Below are 20,731 nucleotides of genomic sequence, written 5' to 3'. Positions count from 1 at the left end.
CTTTGACTATCACCAAACCCCAACCCAGGACCGTTTAACAATCACCTCCTTCGATATGGAAGCAGAGCAACGACCAACTTACCTCATGGCCAGTTTTTTTACAGGCACTGCAACTCCGGTTTGCTCAGTCCCCTTATGATGATCCTACAGGTGCCTTGTTTAAACTCACACAGTGAGGATCAGTCAGTGCTTACCTGTCTGAATTTGAAGAACTCGCCAATCGCGTTGTTGGCCTTCCGCAAGCCTTCCTGTTAACTTGCTTTGTTGTTGGCCTGTCGCCAGAAATACGCCGTGAGGTGCAGATCCTTCAACCTCTGACACTTGCTCAGGCCGCCGGCCTTGCACGCATTCAGGAGGAGAAGTTCCTCAAACAGCGCCATGCCGCCCGTCCCCGACCTGTGACAGCCAACCCCCCCTTTCGCCCTCTCACCATCCCACCATAATCACTAACCACGATCTTGCAACCATTGATCCCGCCCTTGCCATCCCCTGCACGTCCTCCTCCACCTCCTACCAAACGCCTTTCACCGGAGGAGATCGCCTCACGTCGTGAGCGTGGGCTTTGCTTCACCTGCAATGAGAAATACCATAGAGGTCACCATTGTGCCTCTAGGGTTTTTCTCTTCGTTGCTGAAGAGGACAACCCATCCCAGACCCTTATAGAGCCACTTGAACCAATACCCGACCCGCCCGACCCAACAAACCCAAGCCCAGCCCAAATAAGCCTCAATTCTCTAAAAGGCCACGTCGCACCTGAAATGCTGCGTTTGGTGGGCATCATCGCCAATCACCAGGTCGTGCTCCTGGTTGATGGTGGCAGCACCCACAACTTCATCCAGAAGCAACTGGTGAAGCAACTGGGGTTACCATGTCAGCAGACTGCCCGTTGAAAGTCATGGTGGGCAACGGTCAGCACCTCGAGTGCTGTTACTTATGCCCAGCGGTTTCCATCGAAGTTCAGTCCACTATCTTCACAGTTGACCTCCATGTGCTGCCCATTTCCAGTGCTAATGTTGTCCTGGGGGTACAATGGCTGAAATCCTTAGGGCCTATATTGACGGATTTTAATACATTGCGCATGCAATTCTTCCATCAGGGGAAGTTGGTCGAACTTAAAGGGGACGATGATGCTAACCTTCGCCTGATTACTCTGTCCCAATTCCGACACTTATGTCATCAGCAAGGAGAGGGTTATTGCTTTCATATTGCTACCATCTCAGACCACTCCAGTACGAGGGACCCACTTCCTTTTCCCCCTGCCATCCAATCCTTACTCACTAAGTACGAGGTGTTATTTCAGGACCCACAGAGCTTACCTCCGTCACGTGTAACTGACCACCATATTAACTTATTGCCACACGCTTCTCCGATGAATGTCTGGCCGTACCGGTACCCCCATTTTCAGAAGCATGAGATTGAGCTTCTGGTGGAGCTCATGCTTCAAAAGGGGTTGATTCAGCTCAACACTAGTCCCTTTTCGTCGCCGGTGCTACTCCTACGTAAACAAGACGGCTTTTGGCATTTTTGTATGGACTAGAGAGCCTTAAACGCAGTGACGATCAAAGACCGATTTCCCATTCCTACAGTGGATGAACTCTTGGATGAGTTAGGTGGTGCGTGCTACTTTTCAAAACTCAATTTGCTTCAGGGCTACCATCAAATCCGCATGAACTTCGATGATGTTCCGAAAACAGCCTTTCGAACACATCATGACCACTACGAGTTCAGGGTTATGCCTTTCGGGCTTTGTAACACCCCTTCGTCATTTCAAGCTACGATGAACCTCATCTTCGGCCCATATCTCCGACAGTTTATCATCGTCTTTTTCGATGATATCTTGGTGTACAGTAATTCGATTGAAGACCACTTGCGCCATTTGGAAACTACATTTCAAGTACTGATGGCCAATCAATTCGTCCTCAAATTATCTAAGTGTTTTTTCGTGCAAGACCAGGTTGAATATCTCGACCATTTCGTCTCGCACAAGGGGGTGGCCCCAATCGCAGCAAAGGTGGCCGCCATCCAGCAATGGACCACTCCATGTTCTACCAGAGCCTTGAGGAGCTTCTTGGGGTTAGCAGGGTTTTATGGCCGCTTTATCAAAAATTAGGCTACTATGGTAGCTCCCCTTGTTAAGGTGACCACTATAGAGCCATTTCAGTGGACTTCGTCAGCCCAGGAAGCATTTGACAATCTCAAATTAGCTTTGTCGATCGCGCCGGTGCTGGCCCTCCCAAACTCTGATATTCCTTTCACCATTGAGTCTGATGCTTTCGGCATGGGTATGGGTGCCGTTTTAGCCCAAAATGGTCACCCCATATCATTTTTCAGCAAACCCTTTAGTCCCAAGCTTCTCTGCTCCTCCACATATGTCCGAGAACTGTGTGTCATCACCACAGCTGTGAAGAAATGGAGGCAGTATTTGTTGGGCCATCGTTTTATGATTATCATCGATCATCGGAGCTTGAAAGAGTTGCTTACTCAGGTCATACAAACCCCTGAGCTACATATGTATCTGGCCAGGTTGATGTTATATGATTATGATATCCAATATCGCTCGAGAGCTAATAACCAGGCGGCGAACGCCTTATCCAGGCTTCCTGAAATGCCGGCGACCTTGCATTTGATTCTTTCCGTGCCAAGTCTGACCTTTCTCGGGGAATTGCGCCACCAGCTTAATTCCAATGCTTCTTATTGTCACCAACGTTAGGCTATTATAGACTCTCCTGCTGCCCATCTTGGCTTCTCCATTAATCACGACCTTATTCTCTACAAAGGTCACATTTGGCTGTGTTGGGATTTGCCCATCATCGCGACCTTGCTTACAGAGTACCACACCATGCCAACTGGGGGTCATGCCGGCGTTACCAAAAACCTGACGCGCTTGTCGAAAAATTTCCATTGGCAAGGGATGCGTGAGGATGTTGTTCGTTTCATGGCACAATGCTTGGACTGTCAAGTTATGAAATATGAAACTAAGAAGTCTGCAGGTTTACTCTGTCTGCTTCCTATTCCATACCGGCCATGGGAGGATCTCTCCCTTGACTTTATTACTGGGCTTCCGCCATTTCACGGCAATAGGGTGATTCTCATGATTGTGGATAGGTTTTCGAAAGGTTTCCACCTTGGAATGTTACCTGCAGCACACACAACGCATATGGTGGCCTCGTTATTTGTCAACATTGTCGTGAAACTCCATGGTTTACCTCGGAGTCTGGTATCGGATCGCGACCCGCTCTTTATCAGTCGATTTTGGCAGGAGCTCTTCCGTCTGAGTAACACCTTGCTAAGGATGAGCTCTGCGTACCATCCACAAAGTGACGGTCAGACAGAGGTGTTAAATAGGGTCATCGAACAGTACCTACGCACCTTTGTTCACCGCCGGTCGAGAATGTGGGGAAAACTGTTGCCATGGGTCGAGTGGTCTCATAATTCTTCGTGGAGTGTGGGCACAGGATCTACTCCTTATGAAATTAGGTATGGCCAAAAACCTTTCTCCTTTCCCGAATATGTTACTAGCACCTCCAATGTCGCCGCAGTAGACGAAATGTTGACTGAACGGGACATTACCTTCCAGGCTATTCGCCGGAAGCTTATCAAGGCACTGGAAAGCATGAAGAAGTTCGCAGATAATAAGCGCAGGGATGTCACTTATCAAGTGGGTGACTTGGTCCTCCTCAAGCTGTGACTGTATCAGCAGAGCACTGCTCGAGGAGCTTCCTCTACCACAGCTAAGTTAGCCAAACGCTATTATGGACCCTTCAAGGTTCTTGAGCGTATTGGTGAAGTAGCTTATCGTCTGCAACTCCCGGAAGGCACCCCCATTCATCCGGTTTTTCACTGTTCGGTTCTCAAACCATTTCTAGGCTCCCCTGACCAGACCTCAGAGGTTCAGCTCCCAACTTAGGCAATTAATGGGCAGCCTGTGGTTACCCCTTTGACTATCATTGACTATCGTCGGAGCTCGGATACTGGGTCATGGGAAGTGTTGGTTCAATGGCAAGGCCTATCTCCTGACGAATCATCATGGGAAGATTGGGAGCATCTATGCGCAACTCACCACCTTGAGGATAAGGTGCTCTTTCAAGGGCCAGAGAATGATAGACTACTAGGAACTCCAGTTACAGTTCCAGGAATAGGGAGTATAGTCACTTAGAAGCCAGAACAGAAGGTGCAGGTAGCAAAAAAGCCCAAAAGGAAAGTTACAAGGCCTGCATACCTCAAGGATTACGCCTAAAGGGAAATGTGGGAAAATCCATCTCCAGCAGCAGCATCAGCACGGTAGCACTAGATCAAACTTGATTGTGATTGTCTCATTTTGGCTAGACAAATATAACCAATTCTGTTATCTGGAATATTCCTGTAGGCAATTCAATACAAATTCTGTTAGCAGGAATTCCTATAAATACCTATGTAATAATCAATCAAGCATAGAAAAGAATACTCTCAGTTTACACAAATTCTTTTTCCTTTCCTTTGGAGGTCTTGGCCCTCGAAGCCAGTAGCTGCACCTATCACACCTCTAGCATGTGATTGAAACACAACTACATTTTGGTGACGCAAATAATCCAACACCAAAAAATGGCAACAGAAGTTTTTGATAACAAATTTTGTGAACAAGCTACACAGAAAATACCCAGATGTCTGCAGCAATCAGATTTTATTCAACTATGAAAAGACTGGGTTATAGCATCAGTACATTATTATGTTTCTCAATCGAAGCAAGATGGACACATTCTATATGTATAAGATTCAGTCAGCATCCTGGAAACAAACAAAATAATGTAGTTATTTTTAAAACTGTTTTAAGAAAAAGTGGTAAGCTATGGATGTTTGCCAAATCATAAATCAGAACATTTCTTAATGCTTACTCTTTTGAAACCAAAAAATTGTACAATGTTGGAATGTCCAGCTTTTTAGAAGTTGTGCATTCTGACAAGCCACCAAAAAAATAAAATTATAAGATTATGACATTTGAATAGTATGAAAAAAGAATCATGGTCATGAATAAACTAAACTTGGGCTATTGTACTGGAGTTTCAACTCTGGAATTTATTTGACTTCCATATATATCTTTGATTTTGTAGTTCGATTAAAATGCCAATGATCAAAAACCTTACCCATCATCAGTCATCATTCATCCTCCAAACTTCCCGACTTTTTGTTTGGATTCAAAATGACTTGCCATACTCACTCCAAACAACGAAGCCTGTACCAAAAAGGTGCTCAAGCTTTCCTTATGGAAGTTTGATGTTTTCTTGGAGATTATGGAACCCTTCCACACTGATGAGACCCTAACCTCCACTCTGATCTTTTGCATCAAAAGCTTTGCATGTATGATTCCTTTCTTCTAGTTCTATCCCATTCAGAGAACTGGAGTCAAGTGCATATCAGTAGTGTATAGGCAACTTTGGGCATTTCAAATACTGACCCAACTTGAAAAAATTCAGGGATTCAAGCAGTACTGGAAATCCAACCTCAACATATATCATTCCTTGCATCAATGGATAACCTTCGCAGAGAGCAGTATACTACAATTTCCTAGAACACAATAATAATGGAAAAAACAAAACCTCAGATATGTTTTGCCAAAGAATTTGAAATGGCTAGAAATTAAAGGATACGTAACATTTTCAGTTATCTGCCAATATATACCTGGGAAGCATGCCTTACTGAAAGATCTGAGATTATCCTATGTAGTTGGCCTCTTATAGTCGGGTGCCCAATGAAAAGCTTTCCAATTAAAAATTCAGCAATTGAAAAATCATCACTTTCAGGTCAATTAAATCAGAAGTTCTGTTTAGATCTTATTCAAAGTTGAATTCATATCCATTGACAGGTGCAGTTTCACTGGGCCACTCTACCATCTCTGAAAAACAAAGTACACTCAACTAATCGTGAAAATTATATTTATTATTCAAAACAAAAATATTTTTAAGATAATAAAGAAATTTTTACTGAATGATTATATTAACATCTTTTATCCACATCTTTGGGTGTTGATGCTGATCCAAAAAACATTTTTCGCATGGTAATATTTGTTGGGAAGAGATAAGAATTATATGAATACTAAAAAAATAGAGTAATTATTTGCTTAATTGTTTTATACATTAGTTGTTACATTTTGTTAATAAAAGGGATTTAAATCACGATATTTCCTACTTTTCTCTCTTTAAAAATCACCTTATGGGTACTTGAATACTATTTCAGATCAATCTAGCTCAATTCAGATGAGAAAATGTTTGATCAACATCCAAAAATTTATTCAACATTTAGGGAGAAAAAAATGAAAAAATATAGGTATAATATAATTTATGATGCAATAGAAAAATAAAATGTTTAAAATAAATTATAGTTCATATATCATTAATTAGCCATTCAGATGTCTTGTTGTGTGGAGTACATGGCGTTGAACTTGTCCTTCAACAATTAATCTTAATCCTTGGCTATTTAAAACCTTATTTCTATTGATTGGAGCATTGTGTTGGAGCATAATTTGTGCGAGGCCAACTCATTGGAGGAATGGGAGAATTTGATTTGATTATTTAGAATCCACTCCCAACCAGCTTTATTATTACCCCTTTGGATTTTCTTGTATTTTCTCCTAAACGTGCGTGCTGTTAAAGTTAGCTAATTAACTTCCGCATCAAAAGTTACAATTGACGCAAATCTATGAACTTTTTCTTTTAAACTCACATTTGTCTCATAGGATGGAATTGTGTAGGGGGCATTTGGGTTAGAAAAAGGAAACGCAGAGGAGAAAAATAAAATAATTTTTTTAATTAAAGTAAAATATAAGAGATGTGGATCCCATGAAATAAAATATATATATTTTTTGGTATATTATTTTTCTCCATCATACCAAAGGCAGTCTAAGGGTATGTAGGGTAAAAAGGAATAGAAATAGATGAAAGAAAGTTGAAATGTGAAGAGACTCTCTTCAAAAAAAAAATAAAAAAAGAGTGAAAAATAAAGTTATTTGATTGAGATGAAAAAAAAAGTGTAAAAGAAATTAAATGTTTAAATTAAAGTGTTTAGGTCAATAATAAAAGAAAAAAACTGAAAAAGAGATTAAGTAAACATTCATTTTACCCCGAAAAAATACATTTATGTAACTATATATATGAGATAAAAATGTATATTTTTTTAGTAATTAAATTCACATAATCAATTATACAAATTGCATATATAACTGATTATACCTTGAGTAAAGATCACTAGAAAGCAAACTTGATTGCAAACTAAGCATAATCAACTATAACATTTGAATAACTTATTATATGTGACATGATACCCTAATCTGAAAGTTCCAGCGAGGGTTAACGAAGGGCTTGAGGGACAATTTTAGCTACCAACAATTTTGTGCATTGCATCCTTTTTATTGTTTATTTTCCTCCCTTTTACTCTCTTTTTGAGATGAAAGTAAAAACATGTGGGTGATCACATTATTTTTAAAACTTTCATTAACTTTTCACATGTAACAAACATCCTAGATCATCTTCTCTCATTGTTTTTCAATTCTATATACTTTCAATTCTCTTTCATCCTTCTTAACCAAATAGTTAGAAAAGGTAACTATAAAGAGTTGAAGACTACTCTTTCCATTTCTATTTATAAGACTCAAATTTAAAATAATATTTGCTCTTTTTTATAAGACCTAATCTATAATGTTTCATGCATTAATTAATTTTAAATTAAAAATGTCCCTCGTTAAAAAAGAGAAAGCTAGAATATATTGACAAACAATTAGGAAAGAGAGGAGTATTAATGACAATAATTTTGAAAAAAATTATAAATTTAAAACAAATTTATTGTTATCAACTAAATTAATCAATTTTTTTAATTTTGATGAATTCAGTAATTAGGTCTTTTATACACAAACAGAGAAATGGTAATTTCTTGAAGATGGCTAGTGTGGGACCTCACTTCATATCTCATTATTTGAAACTTATTTCAAGCCATTAGAAAGATACATTTTTAATTTAATGGACAATTTTTTTCTTCTTTCTTTTTTTTTATTTTGTTTTTTTCCTACTCTTTTTCAATTTACTCCTCTGTTTTCTCTTTAGCCGTCGTGCACTATCAAAAATCACCATAAGTGTTACTTCTACTCTTCCTCATCTTCCCCTTGTGATTGTCGCCCTGCCAGTAACCATCATCAGAATCATCTTTCGATGTGTCAGAATGTTATAGGAAAATCCTAACGACATCACATTCCCACAGAGACCAACACCCTAACCAACATCAAACAAAGATGAACCTCGTCAACAGCATCCTTTTCATAAAGACAACGAAATCAACATCGAAGAGAAGAACTTAGAGGGAATCCAAAGGGATCTAGTAGCAATCGCCCATGATCCCCCATGATAGCTGCAACAAAGGGACTAAGATCCACTCGGCAACGTCACAGCAGTGGCCATTATAGTCTTACCAACACAAAACACTAAGAGCACAAGGATATGCATAAGCATAGAGATGCACGTAATGAGGAGCACAGGGATTTAGGCAAAGCCATATCGGCATCAGGGACGACTTTGCAAAGAAAGGTGACAAGAAGGTACTCAGAAAGAAGGAGACAAAAGGGAAAAGAAAGGAGTTAAGGAAGAAAAGGATATATCGGGAAAAAGAAAAAAAAATAGAAGGCTTAAATAATAATTTGGTCGCTATAATATATTTTATTTTTTGTTTTATTCTTTAATTTTTTATTTTTTTTAGTCCCTATAAAAATTTAATATTTTTGGTTTTAGTCTCTGCTATCAACTAATGTTGATTGATAATGTAACGAAAATATTGATAACTCATTAACTTGTTACATTATTAAAGAGTTTGACAAGATAATCATTATATTTTTTTATAAACTATGTTTTTAATCTTCATCTACTAGTATGACATCATCAATATAAATATAGTTCTAAACATATGATAATTCTTTTTTTTTAAGGATGAGAATTCTATTCTCATTATATTAAGTTGTGGATTGTGCTTTAGATAATCGTTTTGTGGGATGCTGATTTGTGTAAATTCTTCTTTATGATTTATTGATTTTGATTACTAAATCTCCTTTGTTTTTTTGCAAAACTTCAAACTTTTTCTAGTAGTTTTACACCATCAAAAAATTTGTAGCACCTTAGAACTCCCAAATAATGTCTTGAACCAACAATATTTTATTATGTGATTATTACATCATATTAGTAATGCACGTGTTTATGCATCATCCTTTAATGATGATATTTGATGAAAATAACTAAAAACAATGACAGACAAAAGTTGAGGGACTTAGATCAATCAAAAAAATTATTGAGACTAAGATGGATAAAAAAAATTATTTTTTTCATGATAATTGTTTTTTATTTGTTATTATTCCATTTGAAAAGACTAATGACAAATGATTTTTTTATTAGGGACTGAATGTGATATTTTTTATCAGAAAACAAATACAAAATTTAGATATTTCTTAAGAATAAAAAATATAAACCTTGTGTTTTTCAACATTGGTGTTACTGTTTATAATTCTAAGGCATGCTTTTCGGCCAAATAGCATTTTTTTGGTGCTGTAATCTTTTACCAGAAGTTCTGGTAGTTATTAATAAAATTTCATTTCTTTCGGCTTTAAAAAAAATAACCTTACGCTGGGTTGTTAATTGATCACTTTTTACTTTTGTAGATTCATTTTTAAGCTTCATAATACTCAGCAATAGTATAACCCCTCTGAATTATCAGCAATCTATTAATACTATATTCTTGGTATGTAAAATTCCAAAATCCTCTGGTTCTAGTGTCTAGTAATGTTTTATGCTGAATGTTAGTGTCAACAAAGCACACTAGGAAATAGTTGAAGATAAATAGAAAAGTAGGTGCTGCTTAGTTCTTCATTGAACTCTTTAGAACCCAAGCCAGAAAAAAGAAAAGTTTTATGGTACCATAATAAAGAGTGCTAAAATTGATCAATGTTGGTCTTAGACAGATAGAAAAGAAGTTGTTATGAATGGGGGAAAGAACAGTCTAGCTTTGAGGGCTAGGAACCTCCATAAGAGAGAAAAATAAGGAAGAAACTTGTATTTTTCTGCTTGATTCCTATTACATGCTTCATTCATATATATAAGTACCAAATACTAGCTAAAAGCTGTTATCTGATTCTAGCACATTCTAACAAAGAACACTAACAGAATTTGGCAAATAACAGAAAAAGCATAAATGGCAGACAGCATATGCTTATGGAGCCAATGAATTCCTGCCAACTCAGCACTGTTGTCGGAATTGGTTACGCAAAATCATTTAGAGATATTGTGGCTTGGTTATCTTCCTCTTGGGCCTTTGGTTTGTGCCTGCTTGCTGTGTATCTGGTTATTGCTTCTTTATTCCATTCCTGACAGAAGTCTTGCAGGTAATAACACCAGAATTAGAAAGGCTAAAATAATTTCCTTCTTCTGGGATTGTGTCAAAAGAAAAATCTTCTGGCCATACAATTGTTAACTTGTTAGTAGCACTAGCACTCCGATTTGTGGAGTTTGTGGCTGAGTTAGTGATCAGCTTCAACCCTCCTTAAGGTACTGAGGTGATTGCAATTTATGATTCATAGTTGGCAATGGAGAACCCTCCAAGAACTTTCCATATTTCCTTTTGATTCTACCATACTCTTGCCATATCTACAATTTCAGTATTTACATGTCTAGATTATGAGAAATGCAGGTGCTTCAAGGGATGTCTATTGTTCCCACTCACTTTGGATCAGGATTGGGTTAAAGCAGGCTAATCCTTCAGCTGGAAGAAGCATATGGATGAACAATCATCAACCTCGAAACCATACTTATATTTCAAAGCCCGAACAGCATGGTTTACAAACAATTTGGCAGCCATGGACCTTTTTGGTGCTGAAGCAACTATGTTTATTACTTCACTGTTTGTTAGCACATCCGAAATCTGTAAAAGAAAGAAAATTCAGACCTTTTTGGTTGGGATAATTTTTTAGAAGTTAATTGGTTGTTGTTTATTGCTGAAAAGCTCTCTTAGGAAATTGATAAAAATAAGCTATTATTTGTGCCAAATATGCTGGGACAAAACTTAGATACAGTTTTGCAGGTGCTTTTAACATTGTTCTTCAATCTAAATTGGATTTTCACCAAAGTAGTCTATGTTCACTTTTAATAGAAACCTCTATTACACGGATTACTAGGTGAAACTCCAATTCTAATTGAAAGACAACAACGAAAGCACTTGTAGAACTAACTGCATCTAATTTTTGTCCAATATGAACTAAACACGTATGTGTGGAAACTACATGCTGTTAATTCATTTAACCTTATTTGTTATTTCTTTTCTTACACTATTTGATCAAATATTAGCAAACATATTTGGATTGAGAGGAATACGAGTATTGAGCATCATTTAAACACTAACAATGATTGTTCTGTTCCTGTAACTGATTATTCAAGAATCAAAATCCAAAATTCGAAGTTGACATCCTGATATGAAAATGCTTACCCCATCAGAAGCCAAAACCACACACTTATCCTCCTTGGTAAGTTTTCTTTAAGACACATCAGGGACTGAGGCGACACCATAGTATTTTAGGCAAAAATTTGTAAAGGCTCTTGCCATAGCCAGTCCAGGGCAGTCCCTTTCAGGCATCCATACTCTGTTTACAGTAGGATCTTCTTCTACAGCAAAAATTCTCAAAGCTTCTCCTGAGTGACATTGAGAAAGAAAAGCTAGTTAGACACAGACCAAGGGACATTTGGAAGAATTCATAAAACTTATTTGGACTAGTAGAAGTAGCTTATGGCCATTCAGTAGAATATTTTTAGCTTATTTCAATTAAGTTTCAAAAAGAATGTTATCAAAATAAGTTCGGTTAGCTTATTTACTAAGTTTTACAATCAAGCTTTTAGGGTCTGTTTGGATAAACTTATCTAGAAGCACTTTTAGGAGAGAAAAATAAGAAGAAATGAAATGAGTCTCTCTCTAAGCTAAATTGTGGAAACTCTCTTGTATAGTTTCTCTAAAAGATGAGAGAGCTTTTACAAACTTGTCTATGCATAAGTGCTTTTGGATAAACTTACCCAAACAAGTCCTGAAAGAAGCTCTCATCTAATAAGTTCTTAATGAATATGGCTTAATTAGACCATTTAACCAAACACACTCAAAAGGGTTGTAAGATTTGGAAACTAAGTATAGGTAATACCAAAACATACTTGGAATATCTGGAGCCAAGTCAACAGTAAGTTGAACAGGAATAAGGTGATTGTCAGGTGCTCTTCTGCAAAGAACTGCACAAGAATCCCCCACATTGCCAATTATTACTTGGTCACTCTGAAATTTAAAGGGGGAAAAAGATGTGGTTATAACATTGTTGCAAAAGTATTCACAGAAAAAGAAAAAACATAGTTGCAAAAGCAACATTGACAAGAAGGTAATGTAATTGTGAAGGTCTAGTTATACCTGTTTGATTACAGATACAGAAGTGCTACCGCCAAGAAATCCATTAGTGTCAATGTTCTTAGCAAGCTTTTCATCTATTTCACTGAAGCACCTCATAAAGGTTCCCTCCCACGAAGGAAAGGACATGTTTTGGTTATCCTCAACATGGACTTCACCACAACTGCCACCACTTTGTAGCATTAGCATCATAGTGTTTCATGGCCTTTTCTTGTGACTGTTTGATTGATGCTGAGAGTTTTGAGGGTAGATTGTCACGTATGCACTGTGATAACTTATGTCCTAGAGAAAACAAGGGAAGGAAAAATTGCATGCAAGGAAGAAGTTTGCGTTTATGAGAAAAATTGGATGATTAAACCTTGAATTGGAATTAAAAAAAAAAATGTTGGGGCTTTGTCTTTTATGTATAGTAGTATTTCAGTTTTTAATTTGTTTGCAAATGTCACCACAGACTTAATTTGGATTGTAAGTTAAGTATTTAAAATGGCTCAGTTCTATTGTAGATTAAAATGATCGTTATCTAACTAATACTGTTTTTTATTCGTAGTTAATGTCGAATGGAAAAACTTAAGTTGACAGCTATATTTTAGTTGTGTTGTGAGTAACGGATAAACACATTAGTTGCCTTCTTTTATAGTAAATTTTATAGTTTTATCTGAAGTGAAATGAGTTTCCTGTAACGGAAAATATTTCCAAGAGTTATTCTTCAACTAAAGTATTTTCAGTTTTTTTTCAACGAGATATTTTAAATTTTTTATAAAACTTTTATCTCTTTTTAATTTTTCATTTTCATACTTATTTTTAAATTGAATTTCAATATTTTCAAAAGAATATAAATAAAGATAAATATTTTTGTATTATAATATAAATTGTAAATTTATAGTTTCCTGTAGCACAATACTAGTAAAATAATATCAATAGGATTTATTTAACTTGTTGGTCTCTCGTCTTTTGTGATTGTTTTTAGCCCTAGCCTTCTTAATCTTTTGACTTGTCTTAGTCTATAAAAAAAAATTGTTTCGTTTATAGTCCCTCAATTTTTTTGTTTCATTTTTAGTCCCTAAAAAATTCTACATATATTCAGAACAAAAAATAAAACAATATTTTTTTTGGGACTAAAAAAGGACAAAAAATTATGAAACTAAAAACGGAAATTCACAAAAGATGAAAGACCAAAAAGATAATAACCCAACTCAGATGAAAACTTGTAGTGGCAGAGAATTTATAACAAGTAGTTAGAGGCAGGATAACACTTTTCAATTATGTGACATCATACTTGCGTGACATGCTTAATAGGAGGTGTATCCAGAGGTAGGATGGGATCATCCTTGTCAATTTGAACAAAGCCACCCCTTTGGGTGAAAGCAAACATTGCATGCAATGACATGAACAACTTTTGAAAATATGATCTAAAGGAAAATAAGAAACAATGAGTAAGAACAAAGCTCTGAGCCCAATTTAGAGGGAAATAAGAAACAAGAATGAGAAAGAACAAAGACAATTGCCTAATAAATCAGCTTAGAGAATGATAAGCTTGATAAATTCTAGGTAAAGACTGAAATCAGGACTTTGCTGCTCAGGTAGACCACAATCTCCTACCCAAGACCCTCTAGTTTCTATTCCTTGTTCATTGTAATTATTGTGTTTTAAATCATCCAAGTTTCACATGGGTTACAAAATTGATGTAAGGCATGGGAGGAACAATAAAATATAAGATTAAGAAGAAAACAACATTGTCTTATTTTTTCTCTCTTCTTTTTATTCACTGTTGAAGTTATGTTTTGGAAATGTCCTAGAAATATTAGACAGGAACTGCAACTTATTTTGTTATTTCAAATAATCCAAGGTAGGATTGTTAAGTTGGTTCACGAATATTTGTTATTAATAGGAAGATCTAAACCCTTATTAATTTTATATGAACCCTCGTAGAATAAGAAGCTTTAGTGTCTTAGTGAATTCAGTAATTATTACCTATCCGAACCAGCCAAGTCATGGCTTAAGGCCTGTATGCTCAGGGAGTTGCTGGTGCTATGCTCAAGATGGTGGCGTGGAACAATTTTATTCTGTTGAGTTTCTCGTTGTTCCTGACTCTCCTTATCCAAAACACTGCCATCATCAGACCACACCCTTGCTTCCTCCTCCCTTTGCCCTGGAAGATCAGCTTTACACACATAAATATGAGCTTTTGGTGTTTTACTTAATAGTTTTCCTGGCAATAATATTTTCGACAGTATATATTTGCATAACTATGCATCTACTAATTTGATTTTGCTTCATAGCATCTCTAGCATGTGATTGAAACACTGAACAATTGGAGATGTAAATGATCCAACCCAGGACAAAATGGCAAGAGATGTTTTTGACAGAAAAATTTGTTAGAAAGACAGAATATGCAGAGATGTCTTTTTTTATTGCAGAAGTGTGATTGTATTCAACTATGAAGAGAATGTGTTAAAGCACCAGTACATTAATGTATTTCTCAATTGAAGTAGGATGGACACATTCCGTATATATGAGACTCAGTCCCCATCCAGCAAACACAAACAAAATATATGGTAATTTTTTTAACTGTTATAAGAAAACTGGTAAATATGGATGTTTGAAAATCATAAATCAAAACATTGCTTGATGCTTACAATTTTGCTACCATAAAATTGTACAATGTTGAAATGTTCAACTGGTTAGAAGTTTTGCATCCTGAGAAGCAAAAAAAAAGGAAATATAGGAAGATTGTAGCATTTGAATAGTGCAAAAAGAATAAAAAAATCATGGTCATTATTAAACTGAACTCAGACTATTGTAGTTGAATTTCACTTCTGAAATTTATTTGACTTCCATAAATATATATACTTTAGTATTTCCTTTAAAATGGTTAAGACCCATCAGATATCATTCTTCAAACATCCCAAGTTGTTTTGATTTGAAAATCACTTGCCGGAACTCATTCCATACAATGAAGTTTGTACCGCTAAGGTGCTCAAACTTCTGTTATGCAAGTTTGAATGATTGATCTCTGAGAATATTATGGAAACCTTCCACACTGATCGAACCACCACCTTCCACTCTTATGTTTTGCATCAAAAGCTTTGAATGTAAGATTTCCTTTCTTCCAGTTCTTTCCCATTCTGTGCACTGGTGTAAGTGCCAATCAGTAGTATGTAACAGAATTCACATCTAATAACATGTACAGGCTACTTTGAGCATTTTCAGTACGGACCAAACTTGCAAAAATTCATTGATTCAAGCAGTATGGGAAATTTAACCTGTACATATTGGGATAAACCTTTCAGAAGTGTTCCACCTATATATATATCCATCTTTGCATCAAACACAAAAGTGATGACCTGCCTAGGGAGCAGTATATTACTACTTCCTACAACAGAATAATAATGGAAAACTGCATGTGTTATCAAAAGATCTGAGATCGTCCTATGTAGTTGTCCACTTGTCCTGATATAGCTTTTCATCCTCTCTATTGTATGCAATGAAAAGCTTTTCAGTTAAAAATTCAGGTGTTTAGAAAACATCAGTGTCTCGTCAATTAAATCACAAGTTCCATTTAGATCTAGTTCAAAGTTAAATTCATATCCATTGACAGGTGCAGTTTCTACAGGCCAATCTTCCATCTCTGAAAAACAAAGTACACCCAATTACACTTTGAACACTGACAGAGAATGTAACAAGAAGAAACAACACAATGATTGCTGATATATAGAGGAAGTTCAAATACAATGGCATTGATTAATAACATTTCTTCAGGGTAATCATTATATTGAGGAAGTAACAGATGTTGCACACTTAATACCTGTATTGTTATTTCTTCTTTGAAGCTAGAGGAACATAAGAAACATTCTCATATATGTTGCCTTTAATAATGCTCTTATTCCCTGAAGACTCAGTAAGATATATAGTACATCAAATTCCATTTCAGAATCAGTTCATAGACAAGAAATCTAGTCATTTCTGAAGTAAGTATGTTTCTGAAGTAAATAAAATCTATACAAAAGAATTTGCTTTCGTTTACACCTGCAATTCCAACCAAGTATGAAACTGAACAACTAACCTAACACTTGTCGAATGCAATGACTAAATTAAATGTGAGAGTAAAAAGACTTGAAATAAAAGATATCCATGACTGATATAGTTTTGCTTGGTTAAACTTAGAAGACGATGAAGTAGGTCAAAGAAGGAGAATTACCTGGTGCTCATCCTTGGTCACTAAATCCATCTACCATCAACATTAATGCCTCGGATATGGGATATTTTAGGCCAAATTTGAGGGTGCTTCCTGCGGCATTGTTTTTCCAGCAAAAGACAACTCTTTATGGTTAATTTTATTAGAGAGACAGGAAGCCTTTCTCCCACCATATTCTCCAGCAAAGGACATCCCCCTATGGTTAATTCTTGGAGGGATGAGAGATGGAAAAGCCCTGTGCAGTCCAACATCTCCAGATTTGATAAGTTATATAGATACAGAGACATGAGGGAGGGAAGCAGCAAACCCTCCTTAGGGAAGGACTTGATGCCATCACATGGACCAAAAAGATAGAGATGGGTAAGCATGCCCATGGATGGCCATGCTAGGCCGCTCAGTAGTTTCTCACAATTCTCAATCCAAACTGTTCTCAGGTTAGGTGGCATACCCCCTTCTGGAAACGACTCAATTTCTGGGCAGTCGGATATGTGGAGATATTCTAACTTTGGGAGAAGAGTACTCATTTTGTCAGGTAATGACTTCAACTTGTCGCAATCGAAAACTTCACTTTCAGTCAAATTGGGCGCAGGCAATCCTTCTCTCCAGAATGATACAAAGTTGGGGCATCAGAAAATTCTCAAAGAACACAGACTCTTAAATGACTCTTCCCCTGAAACCAATGGAAGAGACGTGAGAGAATCACAACTATTATATAGGACCAGTGATTCCAGATTTTTAAGATCGCCGATACACAGATCCTTCAGAGATGCAAGTAGACGACCACCCGGAAAAGATATGGCTGACGAACAATCCCTCAATGCTAAATGTTGGAGGCAAGTTGGCTCGATGCGGGTGATGGCCTCGATCATGGACTCCACCATTGGGCTTCCTTCTACATCTATCGATTCCAACAAAAGAGGAAACACATTCAACGATACAAATTGTTGCTTTTACATATCTCTAATCTCTTAAGGGTAGGAGCCCTAGGGAGAGAAGAAACAAGAAGCTTGTAATTCATAATTGTAAGTGTTTCCAGAGCAGGAAGGTGATTTGGCAAATCTCCCCTTAGTTTGGAGCAATCCATTATTTTGAGAGACTTGAGTAGAGGAAAGGCGTCTGACTCAGGGATACTCCACAACTCCCAGCAACACATGATATAAATTTCTAGGTTTCAAGGGAAGAAAAGGGAGTCACAGAAGGACAATCTTCAGTCTTGTAAAACCCTGCATCAACAGTCTTCACTGACTTCAATCTTGAAATATAGAGCTTCTTAAGAGATGGTAGTTGCCCAAGCGAAGGAAGCACACAACAGTTATCACAATCAAGTGAACTTAGACTTGTCAAGTTGTGGTAGTAAAAATTTCCCACCATATCTGGAAATATGGTTCCATTATAACCCCATACTGATAGAGATTCCAGGCCTTGGTGAGGTTTTAATTTGCACAGTACATCTAATTTAGTTTGGAAGTCGGTGCCATTAGACCATTGCAAGGATAAATGATTAATGTGCTTCTTATCCAGAATCCTAGCCTCCAATGCTTCATTGCTTCTGGTTACATTCTCCAAATTCCTAATAGAAAGCGAACCATGAAGATTTGAAAGTGTCCCCAGTTCTTTGATTCCGTTTTCTTGGTGCTTGCCCACAATAAAGATATCCAAATGCTGCAAATGACTTAACATTCTCATTCCTCTAGGCATCTTTCCTATAGGAGTACCATCAATATGAAGATGACACAAGTTTATAAGATTTTGCATGTCAGTAGGCAACCTGGTCAACATTTTGCAATAAGACAACACCAGAGTTTGTAGATTGTACAAATTACACAATGACTCCGGCAGTGTTCTTATACTTGTAAAAGAGAGATTTAAATAACACAAGTGGATCAATTTACCTATTGAATCAGGCAAAACATCCAGACTTGCAAAGCCACAAAATGATAAAACTCTCAAGCACTTAAGCTTCGACACTACAATACCAGGTTCCTTTTCCTTGTTGAACGGAGAATCTTTAAAATCAATTTCCAAGAAAGTTCTCAAAGATTGTAGTTTGTCAAAAACTTCAATGTCTGAGATTGGATCACTGAACTTTGTAACTGACAAATGACGAGTCTTCATACCAATCTTGGTTTCTTTTCCAAGTTCTTCCGATCTTAAATAGAATTCTCCACCAAGGGATAATGCTAGATCATGCACAAGGTCATGCATTACAAAATAATTGCCCCAAGTTCGATTACTTGAACGTTGAAAAAATTATCTCGAAACTAAATCATCAAAATACTCGTAACCAACTTCTAACGCCTTTCCTCTGTTTGGAAGCTTCAAAAGATCTTCAGCCATCCACAACAAGATCAAGTCATTCTTTTGAAATTCATAATCTTTGGGGTATAATGAACAATAAACAAAGCACCGTTTCGGATGTGGAGGGAGATAATGATAACTAATTCTCAAGGCTGGAATAATTTTACACTGACTTTCAGGCAGTTCCCAAATGTCACTTTCAAGTATATTATTTCCAATCCCTAATAGCATGCTCTCTCCTCAACATACCTCCGAGTGACCGTGCTACTTAAAGGCAATCCATTACACTTATTAACAATCTCCCTTCCAATTTTTTCTAAAGCTCTTCTATCCTCCCCACTTGATTTTGAGGGAAGAAATGCATGGTTTGCAAACACTATCCAACAATCTTCATTTGACAATTTACTTAGAGGACAAACTTGAACAATATGGTAAGGGACTACATTCACTACATTTTCATTGCGGGTTGTCAAGAGAATTTTACTTCCCCTTGTTCCATGTAGAAATGGTTTTGTAAGATTACTCCAATTATCATAATCCTCGACCCATACATCATCCAAGACAATTAAGAATTTAACTTTCAGTTTGTCCATCAATTCAAGTTGAAGCAAGTTTAGATCATTCGATTTACATGACTCTTCCGTGATTTGCTCTATCATAGTTTTTGTGACTTTCACAATATCAAATTGATCAGAAACACAAACCCATGCATTTAAATCAAACATCTGCTTCAAATTGTCATTGTTGAACACAGATCGGGCTAAAGTGGTTTTTCCAACCCCACCCATGCCTACAATAGCGATCACAGACACTTGTACACTACCACTGCTATCATCTGACAACAAAAACTTCATTATGCCCTCCTTGTCTGTATCCCTACCATACATACCATATCCATCTTCCAGAGATGTTGTTGGCTCCATGACTCGTTCATCTCCCCTGCCATCACTTGCAAAGGAAGACCCTTCATGCCTCCTAAAACTTTATCTAATTTGTCAACTATTTTTTCCAACTTACTGGCAATTTTCCTATCAGTAAAGCGAGAAAACACTTTACTTACCTTCTTTTGAGCTGCAACTTTGGTACAAATTTCATCCAGCAAGTCATCGGCATCATAGAGAGCATCTTTGAGTTCGATGAGCCACTGGTTGACACAGGAGAGTTTGGTTTGTTTCTTCTCAGCATCATCAAGCACAGCTCCAACCACACTCAGAGTGCTCTTCAAGTTCTCAAGCAAATTGAGGTCAAGCTTCTTTCCACGGATGAAGTCAACAACCTCATCTGTAGACAGCTTGTCGAACACAACATCAAGGAAAGCAGAGAGGAATGCACCACCAACTGCCCCAGCCATGATGTCAAGAACCTTAATGCATTTTATTTTTTTCTTCTGTAAGTGTTTTTAAAGAAATTTATCTAAAAAGAACCAAATTGTTAATGATAAGCTTGATGCATTATAGTTTATAGATGATGACTGATATCAGGACTTCCCTTCTCAGACAGACAACAATCTACTCCTACCTATGACCCTCTATTTCCTATTCCTTTGTCATTGTTTTTATAGTGTTCTAAATCATACAAGTTTCACATAGCTTACAAAATTGAGGTAAAGAATGGGAGGAAAAATAAAATATTAAGATTAAGAAGGAAACAAACATTATCTTATTTGTCCTTTCTTTTTTTTATTCCCTGTTAAAGTTATATTTTGATAATTTTCATAGAGATACTAGACTGGAACTATAATTTATTTTTTGTTATTTCAAATCATATAAGGTGTGATTGTTAATTTGGTTAACGAATATTTGG

General features: G+C 36.8%; 2 protein-coding genes and 1 pseudogene across 2 annotated transcripts; all 3 read right to left on the bottom strand.

Annotated features, from left to right (window-relative positions):
- Positions 1-10,749: 10,749 nt before the first annotated feature.
- Positions 10,750-16,061, bottom strand: LOC114404870 (probable protein phosphatase 2C 73). Its single transcript, XM_028367613.1, has 6 exons — positions 15,986-16,061; positions 14,407-14,584; positions 12,439-12,598; positions 12,192-12,309; positions 11,596-11,684; positions 10,750-10,920 (listed from the first exon to the last, which is right to left on the bottom strand). Exons 1-6 carry the CDS (start codon positions 16,059-16,061, stop codon positions 10,750-10,752), a joined length of 792 nt encoding a protein of 263 aa, XP_028223414.1.
- On the bottom strand, positions 15,916-17,256 carry LOC114404869 (putative disease resistance protein At3g14460; the record flags this gene model as incomplete). The annotated part of the gene is made up of 3 exons (XM_028367611.1): positions 15,916-16,063; positions 16,241-16,322; positions 16,634-17,256. A coding segment is annotated over one exon (603 nt), but the record flags the coding sequence as incomplete, so codon positions are not given.
- LOC114406047 lies at positions 17,225-20,279 on the bottom strand (annotated as a pseudogene).
- Positions 20,280-20,731: the final 452 nt, after the last annotated feature.

This window comes from Glycine soja, chromosome 3 (assembly GCF_004193775.1).
Source record: "Glycine soja cultivar W05 chromosome 3, ASM419377v2, whole genome shotgun sequence".
In the NCBI taxonomy this organism is placed as follows: Eukaryota; Viridiplantae; Streptophyta; class Magnoliopsida; order Fabales; family Fabaceae; genus Glycine; species Glycine soja.
Note: the sequence above shows the minus strand (reverse complement) of the source record. Positions and strands in the feature narration are given on the sequence as shown.